At 39.2% G+C, this 25,108-nt stretch overlaps 1 protein-coding gene and 1 long non-coding RNA gene across 10 annotated transcripts in view; one reads left to right on the top strand and one right to left on the bottom strand.

Moving 5' to 3' along the window:
• The window catches only part of pcsk2 (proprotein convertase subtilisin/kexin type 2), a 344,834-nt gene that overhangs the window by 192,101 nt on the left and 127,625 nt on the right, over nucleotides 1-25,108 (top strand). For 7 of the 9 annotated variants that reach the window (XM_069931793.1, XM_069931790.1, XM_069931791.1 and 4 more), the window contains one exon: nucleotides 20,873-20,942. The exons of 1 other annotated variant lie outside the window; for it this stretch is intronic. In XM_069931793.1, coding sequence (XP_069787894.1) covers nucleotides 20,873-20,942 — 70 coding nt within the window. Of the gene's footprint in view, nucleotides 1-20,872; nucleotides 20,943-24,713; nucleotides 24,966-25,108 lie in introns of those variants that run through there. One more of the 9 variants, XM_069931801.1, reaches the window with a different exon arrangement.
• Nucleotides 1-25,108, bottom strand: part of LOC138760761 (uncharacterized) — an 89,990-nt gene that overhangs the window by 63,172 nt on the left and 1,710 nt on the right. The gene's annotated exons all lie outside the window — the stretch shown is intronic.

Here is a 25,108-nt window from a genome sequence, read left to right as displayed (position 1 = left end):
TGCGAGTGGATTCGCAAATCCAAATGGAGAGGGGAGATGTGGTTGTCCGACAAGGGATAAAGGGCAACTCAGGAGGGGAAGGGGAGATTGGGGATAAAGAAGATAGAAATAGGAGAATAAGGAAAATGTTGGATGTTGTAGGAATGTTGTCTGGTAAAGAGTTGAAAATAAGAAAACAGAAATGGAAAAGGAGGAAAGGTAATGATGGAAAAACGGAAAGAGAAGATAAACAAAATATAAAATGGCTACGCTGAACTATATGACTCTAAATATTAATGGAATACATAACCAAATTAAAAGGAAGAAACTACTAAATTTACTGAAAAAGGAAATAATAGATATAGCATTTGTCCAAGAAACACACTTAACTGAATTGGAGCACAAGAAATTAAAGAGAGATTGGGTAGGACATGTAACAGCAGCATCGTATAATTCAAAAGCAAGAGGAGTGGCTATATTAATTAGCAAAAATGTGCCATTTAAAATAGAAGAGGAAATAATAGATCCAGCAGGGAGATATGTTATGATAAAATGTCAGATATATTCAGAGCTTTGGAATCTACTTAATATATATTCACCTAACGAAGAAGATCAAAAGTTTATGCAAGATATCTTTTTGAAGGTAGCTAATACGCAAGGGAACATACTAATAGGAGGGGATTTCAATCTGAATTTGGATCCAAATATGGATAAAACGGGGAAAAAAATTAACAGGAAGAACAAAGTAACCAAATTTATAATTAAATCAATGCAAGAAATGAAACTTGTGGACATATGGAGGAAACAAAACCCAAAAGAAAAGGAATACTCATACTACTCGACTAGACATAAAACATACTCAAGGATAGACCTATTCCTGTTATCAGCCCACATTCAAGGGAGAGTTAGGAAAACGGAATATAAAGCTAGACTATTATCGGACCACTCACCCCTGTTATTGGCAATGGAGCTAGAGGACATCCCTCCAAGAATGTATAGATGGAGATTAAACCCCATGCTACTTAAAAGACAGGATTTTAGAGAATTTATTGAAAAACAACTAAAAATGTACTTTGAAGTAAATACGGAATCAGTGGAAGATAAGTTTATACTATGGGACGCAATGAAAGCATTCATTAGAGGGCAAATAATAAGTTATGCAACCAAGATGAAGAAGGACTATAATCAGGAAACAGAGCAGTTGGAAAGGGAAATAATAAACATAGAAAAAAAATTAGCAATAAAGGAAGATACAACCAAAAGAAGAGAATTGGCGGATAAAAAAATAAAATATGAAACATTACAAACATATAAGGTGGAGAAGAATATAATGAAGACAAAACAGAAATATTATGAACTAGGTGAAAAAACACACAAAATCTTAGCATGGCAGCTTAAGACAGAGCAAACTAAGAAAATGGTATTGGCAACAAGGAAAAAAGACAAACAAATTACATATAATCCAAAAGAAATTAAGGAAAACTTCAGAGAATTCTATGAACAATTATACCGAACCGAAAACGAAGGGAAAGAAGGGAAAATAGATGAATTATTGACTAAAATTGAACTACCAAAACTACAAATAGAGGAACAAAATAAATTAACAGAACCATTTGGAACAGTAGAAATACAAGAGATAATAAAAAATTTACCAAATAATAAGACACCAGGAGAGGATGGACTCCCAATAGAATTCTACAAAACATTTAAAGACCTAATAATACCGCCCCTCCTGGATGTAATCAACCAGATTGATGAGACACAAAACTTACCAGATTCATGTAAAACAGCAATAATTACAGTGATACTAAAACAAGGGAAAGATCCACTCTCACCAGCGTCATATAGACCAATATCTCTGCTAAACACAGATTATAAGATAATAGCTAAACTATTAGCGAACAGATTAGCAGAACAGGTACCGAAAATGGTAAATTTAGACCAAACTGGATTTATCAAAAAAAGACGCACAACAGACAATATTTGTAAATTTATTAACTTAATTCATGCAGTAGAAGGAAATAAAGCACCGGCAGTAGCAGTTGCTTTAGACGCAGAGAAGGCCTTCGACAGAGTAGAATGGAATTACTTGTTCAAAGTATTGCAAAAATTTAGTTTACCGGAGAAGTTTATTAATTGGATTAAAGCATTATATGAGGGACCGTTAGCGAAAGTGACAGTAAATGGACATGTATCAAAGCAATTTAACTTAAGCAGGTCAACGCGGCAGGGATGCCCACTATCACCATTATTGTTTGCGCTAGCTATAGAACCACTAGCAGAATCGATAAGAAGAGATAATAATATAAAAGGAATAAAAATAAAAGACAGGGAATATAAAATCAGTCTGTTTGCGGATGATGTGATAGTGTACTTAACAGAACCAGAACTATCAATAAAAGAACTATATAAGAAATTGAAGGAATATGGAGAAGTGTCGGGATACAAGATAAACGTAAATAAAAGTGAAGCAATGCCTATGAATAACGCGGATTTCTCAAAATTTAAGGAGGAATCCCCATTCAGATGGCAAACGCAGGCAATAAGATACCTAGGTGTGCAAATAAACAAAAATCTAGGCCAATTATATAAACTCAATTGCAATCCACTAATGAAAAAACTACAGGACGATTTAGAGCATTGGAAAGAGCTACCACTAACACTGATAGGAAGGATAAACTGTATTAAAATGAACATTTTTCCAAGGATACTATACTTATTTCAGGCATTGCCAATACAACTGACAGAAAAATTCTTCAAAGAGTTAAAGAAAATAATAAGGAGATTTTTATGGAGAGGGGGGAAACCGAGGATAGCACTAGATAAATTAACAGAATGGTATAAACAAGGAGGCTTACAATTGCCAAACTTCAAAAATTATTATAGAGCCGCACAATTAAGGTACCTATCAGATTTTTATCAAACAAGGGAAAAACCAGACTGGACGAGACTAGAATTAGATAAAATAGGGGAAAAGATACCTGAACACATATTATATAAATGGGACGAAAAATTGGTACAACATAGAACTTCTCCAGTATTACACCATCTCCTCAATATATGGAAGAAGATTCATGTAGAAAGAAATAAAATAAATTACCAAATACCAAAACTAATATTGACGCAAAATAAGCTACTCCCTTTTACAATAGACAACCTTGCCTTTAGAAAATGGGAAAAAAAAGGGATTAAAAGAATAGAAAATTGTTTTTCAGGAAGTAGATTCTTATCCTTTGAACAAATGAGAGATAAGTACAATATAACTGGAGATACAGCGCTGGCATATTACCAACTGAGATCCTACTTGAAAGATAAATTAGGAAGCAACTTGAGTTTACCAGAGGGAAGTAACCTTGAATATGTGATTACAGATACAATGTTAATCAAAAGATTTATAAAAAATATGTATATTAAACTGCAAGAAAAGGAGAATGAGGAAACAAATGGTAAAACTAAACAAAAATGGGAACAAGATTTAAATATAAAGATAAAAAAGGAAACATGGGAGAAGTTATGCTCTGGAACGATGAGAAATACAATAAATACGAGGCTGCGTATGATACAATATAATTGTATCATATACATTACACCGCAAAAGTTAAATAAATGGGACCCAACAGTATCTGATAGATGTTTTCGATGTAAAAAAGAAAGGGGAACAACAATTCATGCAATCTGGACATGTGTGAGAGTAGAAAAATTTTGGGATGATCTCAATCAGATATTAAATAAAATAACAGAAAACAATATACCAAAGAATCCAGAGATCTTTCTCCTAAGTAACATAAAAAATAAAGAATTTGGAATTGACTTGGAAGATGCACAAAAAAGATTTGTCAAGATAGCCCTAGCCGTAGCAAAAAAATGTATTATGTCAACCTGGAAATTGGAAGATAATTTGAAAATACAACAATGGTATATAGAAATGAATAAATGTATTCCATTAGAAAAAATAACATATAGTTTAAGAAATAATATTGAAATATTCGAACAAGTATGGGAGCCTTACATTAAATATAATAGCGAAAACCTACCGGGAACAAACATTACCTAAGTTGATGGAAGGAGAAGAAAAGAAAAGAATGGACTCAGTAGAATTTCTGGTGTATTTTTGTTGAATGACAACATTGTCTAACTGAATTAATGCAACCTAGATTGTATACCTAAAATGGATGAGAGGGGGGGGTGGGGGGGTGGCTTGGGAGGAGGGAGGGGGAGGGAGAAAAAGTCACTGTAAATGTGTGGAAAAGAAAAAGTGTATATCATGGCTATTGTGATTTATGGTGTGAAAAATAAAAAATTAAAAAAAAAAAAAAAAAAATCCTCCAGCATCATACCTGTGGCTAAGGACATTTTGAATATTTCTGCCAGAGTCCCTGCAATTTATACACAAGTCTTCGTCAAGGCCCGAGAGAATATCTTGTAGACCCTGGGGATTTATCCATCCTTATTTGCTTTAAGACAGCAAGCACTTCCTCCTCTTTAATCTGTTTAGGTTCCATAACTTCACTGCTTGTTTTATTTACTTCCCACAACTCTGTGTCCATTTCCTGAGTGAATACTGATTTAAAAAAAGATTTAAGATCTCCCCCATCTCTTTTGGTTCCATACAAAGCCGACCACTCTGATCTTCAATGAGACCAATTTTCTTCCTTACTATCATTTTACTCTTAATAGACCTGTAGAAGCTCTTAGCATTTCCTTCACATCATCTGCCAAAACAACCTCATGTCTTTTCTTTTCCTTATTGTTTTCTTTCTTGCATATTTTATTTGCCTCATTTACCTCATTTGCTCCATGTTGTCTATACCTGTTATACTCCTCTCTCTTCTTCCGAACCAGATCCTCAATATCCCTCAAAAACCAAGGTTCCCTAAGGCTGCTAACCTTGCCTTTAATCCTGACAGGAACATACAAACTCTGTACTCTCAAATTTTGACCTTTGAAGGTCCCCAACTTACCTCTCACAACCTTGCTTGAAAATAACTTATCCCAATCCATACATTCCAAATCCTTTCTCATTTCATCAAAATTGGCCTTTCTCCAATGTTGAATCTCAACTCGAGGCCAAGACCTATCCTTCTCCATAATTAACTTGTGATCACTGGACCAAAATGTTCCCTTACATATTCTTCTCTCACCTATCCTGTCTCATTCCCTAACAGGAGATTCAGCATTGCGCTCTCTCTAGTTGGTACCTCTATATATTGATTTAGAAAATTTTCCTGAACACATTCGACAAATTGCAAGCCATCCACCCTTTTACAATATGAGAGTTCCAGTCAATATGTCTAAAATTAAAATCTCCTACTATTTCAAACTTATGTTTACTACAGCTGTCTGCTATCTCTCTACAGATTTGCTTCTCCAATTCTCATTGACTATTGAGCAGTCTATAACACAGCCCCATGAGTGTGGTCATACCTTTCCCGTTCCTCAGCTCCACCCATATAGCCTCAGTAGACGAGCTCTCTGGTCTGTCCTGCCTGAGCACAGCTGTGATCATTTCCCTGACGTGCAATGCCACTCCTCCACCTTTCATAACACCCCAAACCCCAATTCTATTGCATCTAAAGCAACAGAAGCCCAGAACATTGAGCTGCCAGTCCTAACCCTCCTGCAACAATATTTCACTGATGCCATAATGTCATAATTCCACGTGCCAATCCATGATCTGAGCTCATTTTCCTCCGACAATACTCCTTGTATTGAAATAGATGCACTTTAGAAAATTTCCACCACATACAACCCGTTGACTACTAACCCCAATCTAAAACCCCATCTTGTAAAATGCTTAGATCTGGTGTCATGTTGTTTGATGCAGTGCAGAGGAAAACAAGATGAGGTATTCTATTCTCCTCAGTCATGATTAGGGGAGTAAAGTGCTACTGAATTGTAGTTTGGAAAGAGGGGAGATGAGTGGAATAGAGGAAACGTAAAAAGCAGAAACTGGACAGGGTAATAGTGAATTCTAGTTCCTGAAATCACAGACAGGAAAATACTCTGCTTTGAAGAGTCTTTAGATGTGTGAATGTAACACTGGGGAAGTGCTGGTCACTTATGTACAGAATCCAGACCAACGTCAATCTCCTGTCCTTAAAAACATAGATTGGTATGAATAGGTTAGAAGAAATGATGGGAAGGAAGTGACAGAAAGCAGAGGTATAAACTCGCTGAACAAGCTGGGGCTGAGACAAGGACTGAAGCCAGCCTGATGCAGAGGTCAATGTCAGAGAAGAAGTCACATTGAAGTCAATGAGTGTGGTTGAGATAGAGGGGTACTCGAGGGCAGAAGATTGCAACATGAATCTGGATCGAAGGTCACAGTGAGGTCAAAGGCTGTTAATTACTGTTATCCAATATCATATTACAGTATCCTGCACTTATCTTAAAACAAATAACAATTTAGGTATATCAGCAAGTTGCATCTCCGTCTCCAAATTACTGATCAAGCTGTGAGCAACTGTCTCCAGTTAGTGTTGTTCATTTGTTCATAAAGGAAAAGAGTTAAACAGGGAACTTTCAACTGATGAGCCTCTCATCAGTTGCACGGTAGCTATCGGAGAGGATACTTAGGGCTAGGATTTATGAACATTTGGAAAGGATATTGAACTGTGCAGATAAAGGAAACAAAGGAGACTATAGTGATTAAGAAAGAGGTAGTACTGGAGCTTTTGAAACATATAAAGTTGGATAAGTCTCCAGGTCCTGACAGGATTTTCCCCAGGACCTTGAGAGATGTTAGTGAGGACATACCGGAGGATCTGGCAGTGATTTTTCAAATGTCATTAGAGATGGGTATTGTGCCGGAGGATTGGCATGTTGCGCATGTGGTTCCTTTGTTTAAAAAGTGTTCGAGGAGCAAGCCTAGCAATTATCGGCCTGTAAGTTTGACATCTGTGGTATGTAAATTGATGGAAAGCGTTCTTAGAGATAGTACATATAAGTATATGGAGGGACAGGGTCGAATCAGGGACACTCAACACGAATTTGTGCATGGAAGGTCGTGTTTGACCAATCTTATTGAAGTTTTTGAAGAGGTGACTTGGAATGTTGATGAGGGTAGAGCAGTGGATGTTGTCTATATGGACTTCAGTAAGGCCTTCGATAAGGTTCTGCATGGGAGGTTAGTTAGGAAGGCTGAGTCCTTGGGTATTAATTTGGAGATAGTCAAATGGATTCAACAGTGGCTGGAAGGAAGGTGCCAGAGAGTAGTAGTAGATAATTGTTTGTCAGGATGGAGGCCGGTGACAAGCGGTGTACCTCAGGGTTTGGTATTCGGACCGTTGCTGTTTGTCATATATCTTAATGATCTGGAGGATGTGGCAGTAAATTGGATTAGCATATATGCAGATGATACTAAGATAGGGGGAATTGTGGATGATGAAGAGGGTTTTCAAAGATTGCAAAGGGATTTAAACTGCTTAGAGGAGTAGGCAGAAAGATGGCAGATGGAATTTAATGCTGATAAGTGTGAGGTGCTTCAGTTTGGAAAGAATAATCAAAGCAAGACATTTGTGGTAAATGGGAGGGGATTGAAGAATGCAGTGGAGCAGAAAGATCTAGGAATAATGGTGCATTGTTCCCTGAAGGTAGGAGCGCATGTGGATAGGGTGGTGAAGAAGGCCATTAATATGCTTGCCTATATAAATCAGTGAATAGAATATAGGAGATGGGAAGTAATAATGAAACTGTACAAGGCATTGGTGAGGCCATATTTAGAGTACTGTGTGCTGTTCTGGTCACCATTTTATAGGAAGGATAGTAACAAGATAGAAAGAGTGCAGAGAAGATTTACAAAAAATGTTGCCTGGTTTTCAGCATCTGGAATACAAGGAGAGATTGAGCAAATTAGGTTTTTATTCCTTGGAACGTAGAAGGCTGAGAGGGGATTTGATAGAGGTGTTTAAGATAATGAGAGTGATAGATAGAGTTGATGTGGAAAGGCTTTTCCCATTGAGAGTAGGAGAGATGGATACAAGAGGTCATAGGTTGAGAGTTGATGGGCAAAAGTTTAGGGGGAACTTCTTTACTCAGCGAGTGGTTACTGTGTGGAATGGGCTTCTGGGAAAGGTGGTGGAGGCAGGGTCAATTTTGTTGTTTAAGAAAGAGTTGGATAAGTATATGGATGGGAGGGGGGTGAAGGGATATAGGCAGAGTACTGGTAAGTGGGATTAGAGGAGGGTACTTGGATCAGTGCGGACTAGAAGGGCCAAATTGGCCTGTTTCCGTGTTGTAATTGTTATATGGTTATTTTGTCAGGTCTAATAAATTTGATTGAGATTTTTGAGGAGGATGGTTGATTAGGATAAAGAAGTAGATGTTGTCTACACAGACTTTAATAAGATGTATGACAAGTTTTTTCATGGTTGGCTGATCTGGAAAGTATGGTGAATTGATGGTTTGGTTTCAGAATCGGCAACATATAAGTGTTGGAAGGGTGCTATTCTGACAGGAGGTCTGTAACCAGCAGTGTTCTGCAGGGCTCATTATGGGACCCCAGCTATTTGGGATAGAATGGACAGTCAAAATCTTTTTCCCAGTGTGATAATGTCAAATACTAGTGGACAAACTTTTACATTGAGGTTGGGGGAGGAGTTGAAAGGAATGTGCATGGCAAGATTTTTATATAAAGAGTAGTGGATGCATGGAATGTGCTGCCAGAGATAGTGGTGGAAGTTGACATGATAGTAGCATTCAAAATGCTTCTTGACAGACATGTGAATGTACAGGGAGTAGAGATACAAGTGTCATATGCAAGCAGCAAAGGCTTAGGTTAATTTGGCATCGTGTTCAGTGCAGACATCTGGGGCTGAAGTTCTGATCCTGAGCTGTACACTTTTATATTGATGTTCTCACTGAACTCTGTGAGAAACTTCCAACTCTGTTCTGTTGTTGAAGGTTGCTGTGAAAACATGGTTCCCTTTTCTCTACCTTCTATCCAATTTTTAATCCAGTTGAGCACAGCCTACTTGATGATTACATCCTGCGTAACCTTCTAAATCATTCTCCTCTGTGAGTCGTGCGTAAAACCTTTTCCAAACTCAGTACATAACATACAGTATCTCCGCAGTTTCCACGTCTTTCCAAGAGAACAGTGAAATGCAAATTTCACACTGACAACTGAGAACTGAAGGGAAATGCCCAAATGTCCTTCCTGTGAATATTTAACTACTCTTTATTTATTAGTTATTTTTCTTGTGTGGTAATTTCATGTATTGTTAATATATTTTCTGTACCTGTCTACCTGCAGCAAGCAAAAATTTCTGTGCAACTGTATATACAATACAACTATTGTGTACATGACAATAAATTCTCATTCATTGATTGATTCATTAATTCCACATTGCAGCATTAGCATGTGATGCATCTCAGTGACTGTAAAACCTAGAGGTCAGGGATCTATGGTCTGGGTCCCTTTTCAACTGATTTGATCAAAATCTCTTAGCATTCCATGAATGCAGCCAAGTGCAGCAGTCCCTTTTGCTGGTTTCTACTGGTGGTAATTCTACCCTTCACTAAAGTCTGTGAAACTATCACTGGCCTATGATGGCACATTCTGTTATTTTTAAATGTTTATTTTATTGCTGTTGGCCAAGATCATTGCCCAAAATATTTAAAAATCAAATTGGGGAGTTATTTGTCAAGGTATATAGAAGGAGTTTTGGAGAGTAGTGGCAGAGACCTTGAAAATGAAAGGCACAATGCAGAAGAGAGTGAAACACGAAAGTCCGCAGGCGCTGTGATTGTAGTAAAACCACACCGAAATGCTGGAGGAACTCAGCCCCAATATTGTGGATCTCCCTGTGGCCACCCATTTCAATTCCCCATCCCATTCCCTTGTTGACATAGCTATCCATGGTCTCATGCACTATCGTGAGTCCATGGTCTCATGCACTGCCAGATTGAGACCATCCGTAAATTGGAGGAACAACACTTCATCTTCCAACTGGGCCCCCTCCTACCGCATGACGTTAATATCGACTTCTCTGGATTTTGTTAAACCCCACCCCACTTTCTTTCCCCATCGCCTTCTCCCTCATCTGTCTCTCTTCCCCTTCCTTGTTTTCTTTCATACAGACATAATCAATTTTCATCTCTCTTCTTATCATATCCAATTAACACCTTATGTTGCTCTGGACTCTTCCCCCAGCCAGCACTGTTTATGTTCTGAGATTTTCTGTTTTTTGCTCATACTGCTTATACCTTGAAGAAAGGCTCAAGCCTAAAATATCACCAATAGATCTTTGTCTTCTATGGATGCTGATTCCTCCAGCATTTTGGTGTGTTTTTACAATGCAGAAGAGAGCTGCTATTGACAACCTCAGTCGCAATGAGATTCCGACAGGAATAAACTGAAGAAGCTACAGTACCTCTCATGACCTCTGGGCTTTATAGTCAATGAGGAGCTGTAAAAGTCATTGTTATAATAATAGGAAGGGACATCAAGGCATTTTTTTTCAGTCCACAGTTGTCAGTGTGACATCCATGCTTAATTGTTCCCTTGGGATGATGCAACCTGCAGTTGCACAAAAATTACTGTCCGTTGCCAAATGTGATCATTGCCACCTACAGAATCCATTCTCATTAACCTGTGCATTTGTTTTTCTAAGAGCAAATGAATGTTAAAAAAAAAGACTACTTTTACAAATAATGCTTGTAATTGAAGGCCACAGGAAGGGTGGACTTATACTGTATATCGTGGTAAACAAAATCTCCTAGGTTTGAAGTAATTTTATGAAAGGGTTGAAATCAAAGATCGTTACAGGACAAAGAAAAGCATCCATCCTATCTTGCCTGTGTCGTTCCTTTGACTTATCCAATTAGTCTCACTCCACCACACATTCCCCAGAACACTGTTCAAAATTCTCATTTGGAACTGAATCTATTCCCATTATCTATTAGGGAAGTCTGTTCCTAAATATAACCTTGCACATAAAACACATTTATTGCATCTCTTTTGGATCCTATATCAATTATATCAGATCTTCATCAAACACAGAATAGCAGAGGATAGGAACAGGCCCTTCGACCCACGTGTCTATGCCAAATTTGAGATGATTTTATAGTCATGTAATAAAATTTAAAATGTGCAGTTACACAGAATTTCCTTTGGTCTACCATAAGGCAGACAAAGAATTTCCCAGCCCCCCTTACTGCCAGAAAAAGAGAAGCAAAGAGAATCTTCCCAGATTTACGGAATGCCAATGGCATTACCTCCAGCATTCCCACAGCCTCCATAGCCACACAGCCTTCAGTCCAAATGATCATCAACCTGAGCTCCAGATGCACACATCTAACACAATCAGGAAGATTCCATTACCCTCAGCACCCTCGTATCCTGGTTCTGATATCAGGTACCCCTTCAGCCAGTTTCCAGCCAGTCTTCAGCAGCCGCAGCCTTGTGTACCCACAGTTGCCCGCAGCCTGCATGGGTTCCTCACCTCGAGTTCCCAACAGCTAGGAGCCTGTGTGTTCTTCAACCTCACAGCCCCTTGTTGGTCTGCTGCCATCGTCTCGTGGGTTGTCCCCTTTGCTTCACCTTCTCAAACAGGGGGTGGTCTCCATGTTTTTGGTGCCCTGGTGTCTGCAGTTCCTTGTAGTCACTGCCATTCTTAGGCATCGCCATCCTGGATCCAGACCCCGCGATCTCAATATTTTAAAATAATGCCCAAATTAAACTAAAACTCTCCAGCTTGCACAAGATCTATATCCCTCTACCCCTGTCTATCTAGAAGCTTCTTAAGCACTACTATTGTATCTACTTTGACCACTATCCCTGGCAACGCATTCCATGCCCCATCCCTTCTCTGTTGAAAAGACCTTTAAACTTTCTCCTCCTCATCTTGAATGTGTGCCCTCTAGTAATTGACATTTTTACTTTAGGATAAATATTCTGGCTGTCTGCCCTGTCAATGCCTTTCATAATTTTATAAACTTCTCTGATCTCCCCTCAGCCTCTGATGCTCACAAGCTAAAAAAAACCAAAGGCCGTCCAATCTCTTCCCACAGTTTACATCCTCTAATCGAGGAAGTAGCCTCATAAATCTCTCCTGTAATCTTTTCAAAGTCTCCACATATTTCCTGCACTGTGGAGTCCAGAACTGCACTCAGTACTCCAAGTGCAACCTCGCCAAAGTTTTACATAGCTGCAACATAGCTTCCTTACTCTTATACTCAAGGCCCCACTATAGGCCTTCTTTACCATCCTGTCTACTTGCGTGGCTACTTTTGAGGAGCTATTGTCCTGAAACCCCTGTCATGTCATTAACAGTATATTTTTCTCTTACATTTGATCACCAAAAGTCCCACACCTCAAACTTTTCTGGATTAAATTCTGTCCATCAGTCTCTCGTGTGTTCTCAGTTTACTATTCCATGGCAAAGTCTTCTCAAGGAATGCCAACTTTATGGTACATGGAAATGAATAAATGTATTCCATTTGAAAAAATAACATATAATTAAAAAAATAAAGTCACATTATTTGAACAAATTTGGGAACTGTACATGGAACATAACAGAGAGGACTTGCCTCTGACCTCCACCCCCAAAAATGATAAGAAGACAAAATGACTTGATCCAGTGTATAAAAGTAGATGACACTATTTTCATTGTGTGATGACATTGTATATGTTAAACATTTAATGGATTTGGAGGGGGGGTGGGAAGGGGGGAAGAAAGGGCGAGAAAATGCCACTGTGTATATTTAGGAGGGAAATTTTGATTGATATGGTTCACAGTGTGAAAAATAAAAATAAAAATATTAAAAAAAGGAATGCCAACTTTGAAGAAGTTTTCATCCTCTCTTCGATGAAGAATTGTAGCCTGGATCAGTCCTTTTCGTCCATTGATGCTGCTCGAGTTCCTCCTCCAGAGTGTTTTTTGCTCCAGATTCCAGCAGCTGCAGTGTCTCATGTGTATCCTTCTCATTCTCAAATACTACGTCCTCTCCATCTTCTTCAGTTCTACAACTCCCCAATAGAACCACTGTTCCTCAAATCCAGCATCCTAGTTGGGACCAGCAATACAGTTCTGCATCCAAGTTTGAAGGCCCAAAACTCTGGAATTCCTTTGTTAATCTCTCTATTTTCTTTCTTCTTAAAATCTGGTTCTTTGGTCAGACTTTTGGTTATATGCATGCCTCATTCATTGAATTATACTGCTATGAAGTAACTTGAATGTTTTACCATGCTAAGGGTGCTTTAAAAGTACCAATTTTGTTATTTTGAACAATATTTGCTTTCAAAGATAAATTTAATTAAATCTTAAATATAACTGTGCCACATGTGGTTGTAATTTGAGAGGAAATTGTATTTAAAAATTCCATCCTTTAAAATAAAAGACCTGGAAACTTTTTGTTGCTTTAAGAGACAAGTCAAAGAGAAATTGCTTGGCTGGCAAGATTAATGTAGCCCAAAACACCACAAAAAATCAAATGTGCAGAACAGATGTTACAAGGAAGACCTTTTTGCTAGGTCTGTCATTGGCAGTGCACTAGAACTGAATTGTGGTAACCATGGTGGTGACGGTAACGCCTGTGTGTGTTGGTTTTAGGAGTATCAGAAGAGAATGCAACAATGAAGCAGGCTCGGTATTGAGAGTAGAGAGATTGTATGAAGGGATCCCAGAAGGAAGGACATGCAATTGAATGGTAGAGATTGACAATTGATAAAATAAGGATATGGTGTCTGACACTTGATCCATTGGCTCTGACAACATTAGCATTAACTACTTGAGGTTGAGGTTACAGAAACTCCCTGCCAGAAAAAAAATAGCACCTTATATGCCTTGGCAACTGTCAGTTTGGACATAGCCCCTGTTTTGGAAACCAAAACAAACATCACCTTGTGAATTATGGCCTGCTATAGCCTAAGCATACAGTACCATTTCAGTGTAAATGACATAAAGGCATGGTATACGACTTGATGTCATTGCATATAACCATATAACCATTTACAGCACAGAAAAGGCCCTACTAGTCCATGCCATAACAAATCCCCACCCTCCTAGTCCCACTGAACAGCACCCGATCCATACCCCTCCAGTCCTCTCCTATCCATGTAACTATCCAGTCTTTCCATAAAAGTAACTAATGATCCCGCCTCAACCACGTCTGCCAGAAGCTCATTCCACATCCCCACCACCCTTTGCGTCAAGAAATTTCCCCTCATGTTCCCCTTATAATTTTCCCCCTTCAATCTTAAACCATGCCCTCTAGTTTGAATCTCCCCCACTCTTAATTGAAAAAGCCTATCCACGTTTACTCTGTCTGTCCCTTTTAAAATCTTAAACACCTCTATCAAGTCCCCTCTCAATCTTCTACGCTCCAAAGAATGTTCAGATATTTCCTTTCATGTACATAATCCAATCAGAGAGGACCAGATCAGATTTGTGATCCCCACCACGTGAATCATTAAATTTAGTGATCAAATTTTGTTCTTAAGTTATTTTGCATAATGTGTAAAAACATTCTGTTCTGTGAAAGAATTTCTATCCCACTACCAAGCATCCCCTGAGAGCATCATTAGAGTTCAGAAAAGCTGTGGTCAGTCCTGACATTCTTCAGAATGTCTGCATGTGTTCGTTTATTGATAGTATAGGATTATGAATGGAATTAGTTGTTTATATTTTGGGAGATTCTGTATTAGTATATCTTTTAATGACCAACACTCATTTTGTTTATATTTAGAATACAAAGAGGAAAAATCCATCATTGATGGAGGTGAATTTGCACCCAAGAGTTTCCCATTGTGTACTCACTTGTGTACCCTCTGCCCCATAGTGTGGCTAAACATTTAGACTAGAATTAAACTGTATAGGCATGTGTGTAGAGGAGTTTGCTACAAGTGTTCACAATCATTAGTTGTCCATGTTGTAAATGTATTATTACTTTTTGTATGAGTGACTGTATAGCAATGATAAGAAAGGACATCATGAGAAATGATAATTAAGAGGAGTCACGTGATGGAGTAGTGGCCGGACGGTGAACTCCAGCCCTCTCCAGAAAAGTCGGAAAAAACAAAGGAAAACACAAAGGCACAGAAATAAAAGTTAAAGAAAAGTGAGTATAAAGGTGGAAAGAAGATGGCGATAAAAAAAGAAAAATCGAAATCAACGGTAAGAAGAGAGGAAGAGAAGACAACGGAGGAAGAAGGAGAAGGCCTTACCTGTTCGAAGAGGCCCGCTGTGGGGAGAGAAACCCGCTTCCTCAGGTCGGTAGAAATTGGACTACAAAAATGGCTCGCTGAGCCGAGTAAAACAGCGCAACCGCGCATGCGCGATGCGCATGAAAAAAAAACACACCGAAGGGAGGGGGGACCAGCTGGGGAGTCGATCTCCACAGCCGGCAACGACAGCTGCAGAACACCTGCAGCAAGAAGAGAACACAGAAGACAATGGAAACAAGAAAGAAGAGAAGAAAAGGGCAACAAAGAAACAACAGATGGCCAACCCAGAGGAAGAAGAAGAGGAAGAGGAAGAGTACAGTGAAATAGAAGAAGAAGGGAAAGGCAAGATAAAGGAGGTACTTTCTCTTATTAAGGGATACATGGAGTCATTTAAAGAATGGCAAACACAGGAATTTAATGATTTAAGAAGAAGAATAAACAACACAGAAGAGAAAATGAATAAAATGGATATGACCTTAACAGAAATGGGAAAGAAAATGGACAAGATGGAAGAGCGGACAGTAGCAGCAGAAATGGAGGTAGAGGACTTAAAAAAGAAATTAGAGGAATCTAATAAAAAAAGCTATAGAGACACAAGAACTGTTAGCTCAGAAAATAGATATAATGGAAAATTATAACAGAAGAAATAACATGAAGATAGTGGGCCTTAAGGAAGATGAAGAAGGCAAGAATATGAGGGAGTTTATAAAAGATTGGATCCCTAGGATCCTAGGATGTCCAGAACTACAGCAAGAAATGGAAATAGAAAGGGCACATAGAGCATTGGCCTTTAAACCACAACCACAACAAAAACCAAGATCTATTTTAGTAAAATTCCTAAGATATACTACAAGAGAAAAGGTACTGGAGAAGACAATGGAAAAAGTAAGAGAGGGCAACAAGCCACTGGAGTATAAAGGGCAAAAAATCTTAAAGAAGAGAAAGAAGTTCAATACAGCAAAGGCGATTTTATGGAAGAAAGGGTATAAATTTATACTAAAGCATCCAGCGGTATTGAAAATATTTATTCCAGGACAACAAAACAGACTATTCTCGGATCCAGAAGAAGCACGAAAATTTGCAGAACAATTACAAAATAGACGGAGGGATGAAGACGTGTAATGAGAGTAAAAATGATCACGATTGATATGTATGTGGGTAAAGAGGTATAAGAGTGTATAGGTATAATGTGCATACGTGAATGTATCTGTACTTAGAGGAAAATATAGATAGTATACACAAGAATTAATAAGGGAAGGCAATGGAATAGAGAGAATAAGGAGGGAATTAAAAGAGTGACCTTTGTTACATATGAAAAGTGAAATCTTTTCTGGGGGGGGCTGGGTGGGGGGGAATAGCGGTCACTGCAAAATCAGTTGACGCTTGCGAGTGAATTCGCAAACCCAAATGGAGAGGGGAGATGTGGTTGTCCGACAAGGAATAAAGGACAACTCAGGAGGGGAAGGGGAGACTGGGGCTAAAGAAGTTATAAATAGGAGAATAAGGAAAATGTTTGATGTTTTAGGAATGTTGTCTTATAAAGGGTTTAAAATAAGAAAACAGAAATGGAAAAGGAGGAAAGGTAATGATGGAAAAACGGAAAGGGGAGATTAAACAAAGTATAAAATGGCTACGTTGAACTATATGACTTTAAATATTAATGGAATACATAACCAAATTAAAAGGAAGAAACTGCTAAATTTACCGAAAAAAGAAAAAATTGATATAGCATTTGTCCAAGAAACACACTTAACTGAATTGGAGCACAAGAAATTAAAGAGAGATTGGGTAGGACATGTAACAGCAGCATTGTATAATTCAAAAGCAAGAGGAGTGGCTATATTAATTAGTAAAAATGTGCCATTTAAAATAAAAGAGGAAATAATAGATCCAGCAGGGAGATATGTAATGATAAAATGTCAGATATATTCGGAGTTTTGGAATCTACTTAATGTATATTCACCTAACGAAGAAGATCAAAAGTTTATGCAAGATATCTTTTTGAAGGTAGCTAATACGCAAGGGAACATACTAATAGGAGGGGATTTCAACCTGAATTTGGATTCAAATATGGATAAAACTGGGAAAAAAATTAACAGAAAGAACAAAGTAACCAAATTTATAATTAAATCAATGCAAGAAATGCAACTTTTGGATATATGGAGGAAACAAAACCCAAAAGAAAAGGAATATTCATATTACTCGGCTAGACATAAAACATACTCAAGAATAGACCTATTTTTGTTATCAGCTAGTATGCAAGATAGAGTAAGAAAAACAGAATATAAAGCTAGAATACTATCGGACCATTCACCCTTAATATTGACAGTAAAGCTCGAGGACATCCCTCCAAGAATGTATAGATGGAGATTAAACCCCAGGCTACTTAAAAGGCAGGATTTTAGAGAATTTATTGAAAAACAATTAAAAATGTATTTTGAAATAAATACGGAATCAGTGGAAGATAAGTTTATATTATGGGATGCAATGAAAGCATTCATTAGAGGGCAAATAATAAGTTATGTAACCAAGATGAAGAAGGACTATAATCAGGAAACAGAGCAGTTGGAAAGGGAAATAGTAAATATAGAAAAAAAATTAGCAATGAAGGAAGATACAACTAAAAGAAGAGAATTGGCAGATAAAAAAATAAAATATGAAACATTACAAACATATAAGGTAGAGAAGAATATAATGAAGACAAAACAGAAATATTATGAACTAGGTGAAAAAACGCACAAAATCCTAGCATGGCAGCTTAAGACAGAACAAGCTAAGAAAATGGTATTGGCATCAAGGAAAAAAGACAAACAAATTACATATAATCCAAAAGAAATTAAGGAAAACTTTAGAGAATTCTATGAACAATTATACCGAACTGAAAACGAAGGGAAAGAAGGGAAAATAGATGAATTTCTGACTAAAATTGAACTACCAAAACTACAAATAGAGGAACAAAATAAATTAACAGAGCCATCTGGAACAGTAGAAATACAAGAGATAATAAAAAAATTACCAAATAATAAGACACCAGGAGAGGATGGATTTCCAATAGAATTCTACAAAACATTTAAAGACTTATTAATTCTGCCCCTCCTGGATGTAATCAACCAGATTGATGAAACACAAAACTTACCAGATTCATGTAAAACAGCAATAATTACAGTAATACTAAAACAAGGGAAAGATCCACTCTCACCAGCGTCATATAGACCAATATCTTTACTAAACACAGATTATAAGATAATAGCTAAACTATTAGCAAACAGATTAGCAGAGCAGGTACCGAAAATGGTAAATTTAGACCAAACTGGATTTATCAAAAAAAGACGCACAACAGACAATATTTGTAAATTTATTAACTTAATTCATGCAGTAGAAGGAAATAAAGCACCGGCAGTAGCAGTTGCTTTAGACGCAGAGAAGGCCTTTGACAGAGTAGAATGGAATTATTTGTTCAAAGTATTGCAAAAATTCAGTTTACCGGAGAAGTAAATTAATTGGATTAAAGCATTATATAAGGGACCGTTAGCGAAAGTGACAGTAAATGGACATGTATCAAAGCAATTTAACTTAAGCAGGTCAACGCGGCAGGGATGCCCACTATCACCTTTATTGTTTGCGTTAGCTATAGAACCACTAGCAGAATTGATAAGAATAGATAATAATATAAAAGGAATAAAAATAAAAGACAAGGAATACAAAATCAGTCTATTTGCGGATGATGTTATAGTGTATTTAACAGAACCAGAACTATCAATAAAAGAATTATATAAGAAATTGAAGGAATATGGAGAAGTGTCAGGTTACAAGATAAACGTAAATAAAAGTGAAGCAATGCCTATGAATAATGCGGATTTCTCAAAATTTAAGAAGGAATCTCCATTTAGATGGCAAATGCAGGCAATAAGATACCTAGGTGTACAAATAAACAAAAATCTCGGCCAATTATATAAATTCAATTATTATCCACTAATGAAAAAATTACAGGACGATTTAGAGCATTGGAAAGATTTACCACTAACACTAATAGGAAGGATAAACTGTATTAAAATGAACATTTTTCCAAGGATATTATACTTATTTCAGGCATTGCCAATACAACTGACAGAAAAATTCTTCAAAGAGTTAAAGAAAATAATAAGGAAATTTTTATGGAGAGGGGGGAAACCGAGGATAGCACTAGATAAATTAACAGAATGGTATAAACAAGGAGGCTTACAATTGCCAAACTTTAAAAATTATTATAGAGCCGCACAATTAAGATACCTATCAGATTTTTATCAAACAAGGGAAAAACCAGACTGGACGAGATTAGAATTAGATAAAATAGGGGAAAAGATACCTGAACACATATTATATAAATGGGACGAAAAATTGGTACAACATAGAACTTCTCCAGTATTACATCATCTCCTCAATATTTGGAAGAAGATTCATGTAGAAAGAAATAAAACAAATTATCAATTACCAAAACTAATATTGACGCAAAATAAATTACTCCCTTTTACAATAGATAACCTTTCCTTTAGAGAATGGGAAAAAAAAGGGATTAAAAGAATAGAAAATTGTTTTTCAGGAAGTAGATTCTTATCCTTTGAACAAATGAGAGATAAGTACAATATAACTGGAGATACAGCGCTGGCATATTACCAACTGAGATCCTACTTGAAGGATAAATTAGGAAGCAATTTGAGTTTGCCAGAGGGAAGTAACCTTGAATATGTGATTACAGATACAATGTTAATCAAAAGATTTATAACAAATATGTATATTAAATTGCAAGAAAAGGAGAATGAGGAAACAAATGGTAAAACTAAACAAAAATGGGAACAAGATTTAAATATAAAGATAAAAAAGGAAACATGGGAGAAATTATGTTCTGGAACGATGAGAAATACAATAAATACTAGGCTACGTATGATGCAATATAACTGGTTACACAGACTATACATTACACCTCAAAAGTTAAATAAATGTGACCCAACAGTATCTGATAGATGTTTTCGATGTAAAAAAGAAATGGGAACAACAATTCATGCAATCTGGACATGTGAGAAAGTAGAAAAATTTTGGGAAGATCTCAATCAGATACTAAATAAAATAACAGAAAACAATATACCAAAGAATCCAGAGATCTTCCTCCTAAGTAACATAAAAAACAAAGAATTTGGAATTGATTTGGAGGATGCACAAAAAAGATTTGTTAAGATAGCTCTAGCTGTAGCAAAAAAATGTATTATGTCAACCTGGAAATTGGAAGATAATCTGAAAATACAACAATGGTATATAGAAAGGAATAAATGTATTCCATTAGAAAAAATTACATATAGTTTAAGAAATAATATTGAAATATTCGAACAAGTATGGGAGCCTTACATTAAATACAATAGCAAAAACCTACCGGGGACAATCATTACCTAAGTTGATGGAAGGAGAAGGAAAGAAAAGAATGGACTCAGTAGAATTTCTGGTGTATTTTTGTTGAATGACAACATTGTCTGACTGGTTTAATGTAACCTAGATTGTATACCTAAAATGGATGGGAGGGGGGTGGGTGGTGGGGGGGTGGCTTGGGAGGAGGGAGGGGGGGGAGAAAAAGTCACTGTATATGTGTGAAAAAGAAAAAGTGTGTAGCATGGCTAATGTGATTTATGGTGTGAAAAATAAAAAATTAAAAAAAAAGAAATGATAATTAAGCATGTTTCAATGTCATTTTGTTTCAAGGTTACCATGGCAGCTCCAGTGAATGGGAATCGTGTGACTCATGGATTGGGAAAGATGGCTGGAACCAAAAGTGAGCTACCATTGTAGCATCCTCATGTATATGGTTTTTGCCTTTCATTGTTTGAGAAGTTGCAGATACTTTTACAAATCATATCCATAAAGATTGGTAACATCAGCAAAATCTAAAACAAATACAGAAAATATTGGAAATTCTTACCAGGTCACTTAATTCAGACAAGACTGAGCCACTGTACTTCGAGAAGTCAAATTCTGGTAAAGCATATACAATAAATAGCAGGGTCCCTGAGCATGTTGATGCTCAGAGAGACCTTGGGATACAAAGTCATAGCACCCTGAAAGTGATGACAGGTAAATAAGGGGATAAGGGTAGTGAAATAGATATTTGGTATGCTTGCCTTCGTAGGCTGAGGCATTCAGTAAAAGAATGGGACTTGATGTTGCAATTGTACAAAGCATATATATTGTATATATATCTGCAAGCGAACCAGGTCACGGAGGTGTAGGCTCGCACTGAGCGGACGTCACAATGGTCCCTGTAAGGGCACAAAGGTTCATGGGGGCCATGAACTCTTGGAAAGTTCCAATAAAGTCAGTTAGTTGGTTCAGCTCACTCACACCTTCCGTGTGGCTTTTCTTTTGTTTGCTGCACAACACACCAACCACAGTGGTGACCCCAAAATAGGATTTTGGACCCCATGATGAATGACATGAGAGCCCTGAATGCAGTCTCGCTGAAGCTGCCGACTGGTTCAATCAGGCTGAGGCCCAGTTTCAGGTCAGGCAGATCATCTCAGACTCCACAAGATATAACTACGTGATCAGTTTTCTCAACCAAGAGACTGCCGGGTCAATCATCGACTTCTTACATCAGCCGTCAGCCGCCAACAGGCATGAGGCAATTAAAGTGCTCCTTATTCGCACCTTCAGCCTTTCCCACCACGAACGAGTGGCACGGCTGCTCCATGTGGACGGCCTGGGCGACCACATGACATCTGTCCTTATGCTAGCGTTAATGGGTGACCACAGGCCCTGCTTACTGTTCAAGCAGATGCCAGAAGACATCCGCTTACTCCTCGCGGACAATGACTTCAGTGACCCACAACGATTAGCAGCTCCTGTGGATGTCCTATGGCATGCCAAGCAAAATGACAGGGCATCTGTTGACCTAGTTGCTGAAGCATGCCCAGTGGCTTGTATCTCTCTCACTCCACTGAAAAGGCCAGCGATATTCACAGTAGGTGGAGACTCAAACTCAGAGTGGTGGTGTTTCTACCATTATAAATGGGGTTCTGGAGCCCACTGCTGCCGTCCACCTTGCTTACATCGGGAAACACCGAGGCCAGCTGTCACTGATGCCTACAATGGTCGACCAATGAGACAGCCTCCTTTATCTATGGGACCGGCACTCTGGGTGATGTTTCCTAGTGGACACAGGGGTGGAGGTCAGCGTCTTGCTCCCTTGAACATGATACCTGTGCTGGGAAGTTGGGACCATCCCTCACTGCCATCAACAACAGCAGCATAAGGACGTACCGGATGTGGACCATCCTGCTCGAGTTCGGCTCCTGCCATTTTACCTGGACCTTCACTTTGGCTGACGGGTCTCAGCTCCTACTGGGCACAGACTTCCTTTGAGCCCACTGCCTCCTGGTGGACCTGAAAGGGTGCAGTTCGGTAAATTCCAGGACTTTTCAGACCTTCACCCTTCACCCTTTGAGAAACCATGTTTCTGACCCCCCCCACCTCAACTCAGTAACCTTATCAGGCAATGAGTTTGCCAGAATCCAGCAGGATTCCCAGCCATTATAACACCAGAGTTCTCCTCTATGGTTCTGAAACATGGTGTCCAGCACCACATCCCCAGACAGGGGCCACCGCTACATGCCCAGGCACGCAGGCTTCCTCCCTACAAGCTGCGGCTCACCAAGGAAGGATTGAGGAAGATGGTGGAGATGGGAATCATTCAGTGCAAGGAAAGCCCATGGGCCTCTCCTCTACACATGATGCCAAATTCTTCTGGGGGATGGCAACATTGTGGGGACTACTGCCAGCTCAATGATGCCATGACAGCCAACCAGTATCTGGTTCCCCACATCCAGGACTTCATGGCCAATCTGCATGGGGCAAGGATCTTCTCAAAAATTGACCTGGTCCGGGGTAACCACCAAATCCCTGTGCACCCCAGCGACATCCCCAAGACAGCCCTTATCACTCCTTTTGGCATTTGCGAGTTCTTTTGCATGCTATTCAGTCTCAAAATGCAGTGCAGACTTTCCAGAGACTCATGGACTTAGTGAGGCACAGCCTGGATATTGTTTTTATCTACCTAGACAATATCCTTATCACTAGTCATTCGTGATAGGAGGACATAACTCATCTGCATCTACTCTGCCAGCGAATGAGCCACTATGGCCTAGCCATCAACCTAGCAAAATGTCAGTTCAGCCTGGGGGCCATCGATTTGCTTGGGTACTACATCAATCGACAGGGTTGTCTCTCTTCCGTCAAAGGTTAAGGCTTTTCCTAAGTTCACCAAGCCAACTTTTGTCGAAGTTTTGCAGGAGTTCGTTGGGATGGTCAACTTCTACTATCGGTTCCTGCCGTCAGCTGCCAGGATCATGCAACCTCTTCAAGCTGCCACCCGGTCTGACCAAAGAACTCAGCTGGGATGCAGAGTCTATGGCAGCTTTCAACCAGGCCAAAGACTCTCTGGCCAATGCCACCCTTCTAGTGCATCTGAGCACTGGTGTATCCACTGCCCTCACAGTCGAAGTATCCAACATGGCCATCAGCGGCATCCTGGAGCAGCTGATTGATGGATATTGGAGCACTTGGTTCAGTCATATGGATAAATGGGAGTGATTAGTGGGAAGGGACAAGTGAACAAGAGAGCCACAGGGAGAGCTTTCTTCAGCAGACACCTGCGACCCTCTGGAGTAGAAATATAGTGTGTTCAACAGGGAGTTGCTAGCCCTCTACCTCACCATATGCCATTTCTGCTATTTCCTCGAAGGATGCGATATTGTGGTCTTCACTGATTACAAGCCCCTCACTTTTGCCTTCACCAAGGTGTCGGACCTATGGTCAGCAAGGCAGCAACATCACCTCTCTTATATCTCAGAGTACACAACGCCTATCAAGTACATTTCCGGCAAGAACAACCTCATGGCTGTCGCTCTATCCTGTCTGTGCTTTCCCTGTCCTTTGGAATCGACTATACAGTGCTCATAGCAGGCCAGCAGCAGGAAGGCAAGATACCAGCCTACTGCACTGCAGTCTCAGGGCTACAGCTGAAAGACATGCATTTTGGGCCATCTGAAGCCACACTTCTCTGTGACATGTCCACTAGCCAACCTAGGCCCATCGTTCCTGCTGTGTGGAGGCGTTGCGTCTTTGATGCACCTATCCATCTGGGCAACAACTCAACTGGACGCAGACAGATTCATGTGGCATGGCCTGCGTAAACAGGTTGGCCACTGGGCTAGAAGTAGCCTGCAAAGTCAGATATCCAAGGTGCAGAAGAATGTGAAAGCCCTCTTCAATCCTTCCCATCGACACACAGACAATTTTACAGGCTGCTGCCAGTTTCTAGAGGTGCCACAAAACTGTTCACGATGGTGAACAGGTTCAATAGATGGCCAGAAGCTATCCTGCTCTCGGACACTTCCACAACATCCTGCACTAGGACCCTCATCGCCAACTGGATAGCCCTTATTGTCCTTCCTTATATCACATCAGACAGGTGGGTACAGTTCACTCACATCCAGCCTATGGGCAGCACTGGCACAGCTCCTAGGGACTCAGTTACATCATACCATGGCCTACCACTCTCATGGCCTGGAGGAAAGTTTCCATATGCATTTGAATACGGCCCTCATGGCACAGCTCTGAGACCCAGATTGGGTGGACAAGCTGCTTTGGGTGCTCCTTGGCATCTGCAGAGTGCTGAAGGAGGATTTCCCCATGTCCTCCACTGAGCTCATCTATGGGGCCCCGCTGACAATCCCAGGAGAGTTTGTGGTAGTGGCTTGCAGCCAGGAGGAAACACCTGCTAATGTGACTTCATGAGAAGGTGGGCACCCACCCTGTCCCCCATCCCAACCTCACACTATGTCCAGCTCCATCCTACATTCCGAGGAATCTTGAAGACTGCAAATGTGTCTTCATAAGGAGAGGTGCACACCAGATGCACCTTCAGTGCCCATACAAGTGTCC

This window comes from Narcine bancroftii, chromosome 4, assembly GCF_036971445.1.
Source record: "Narcine bancroftii isolate sNarBan1 chromosome 4, sNarBan1.hap1, whole genome shotgun sequence".
NCBI lineage: Eukaryota > Metazoa > Chordata > Chondrichthyes > Torpediniformes > Narcinidae > Narcine > Narcine bancroftii.
This window is presented reverse-complemented; position numbering and strand designations above follow the sequence as displayed.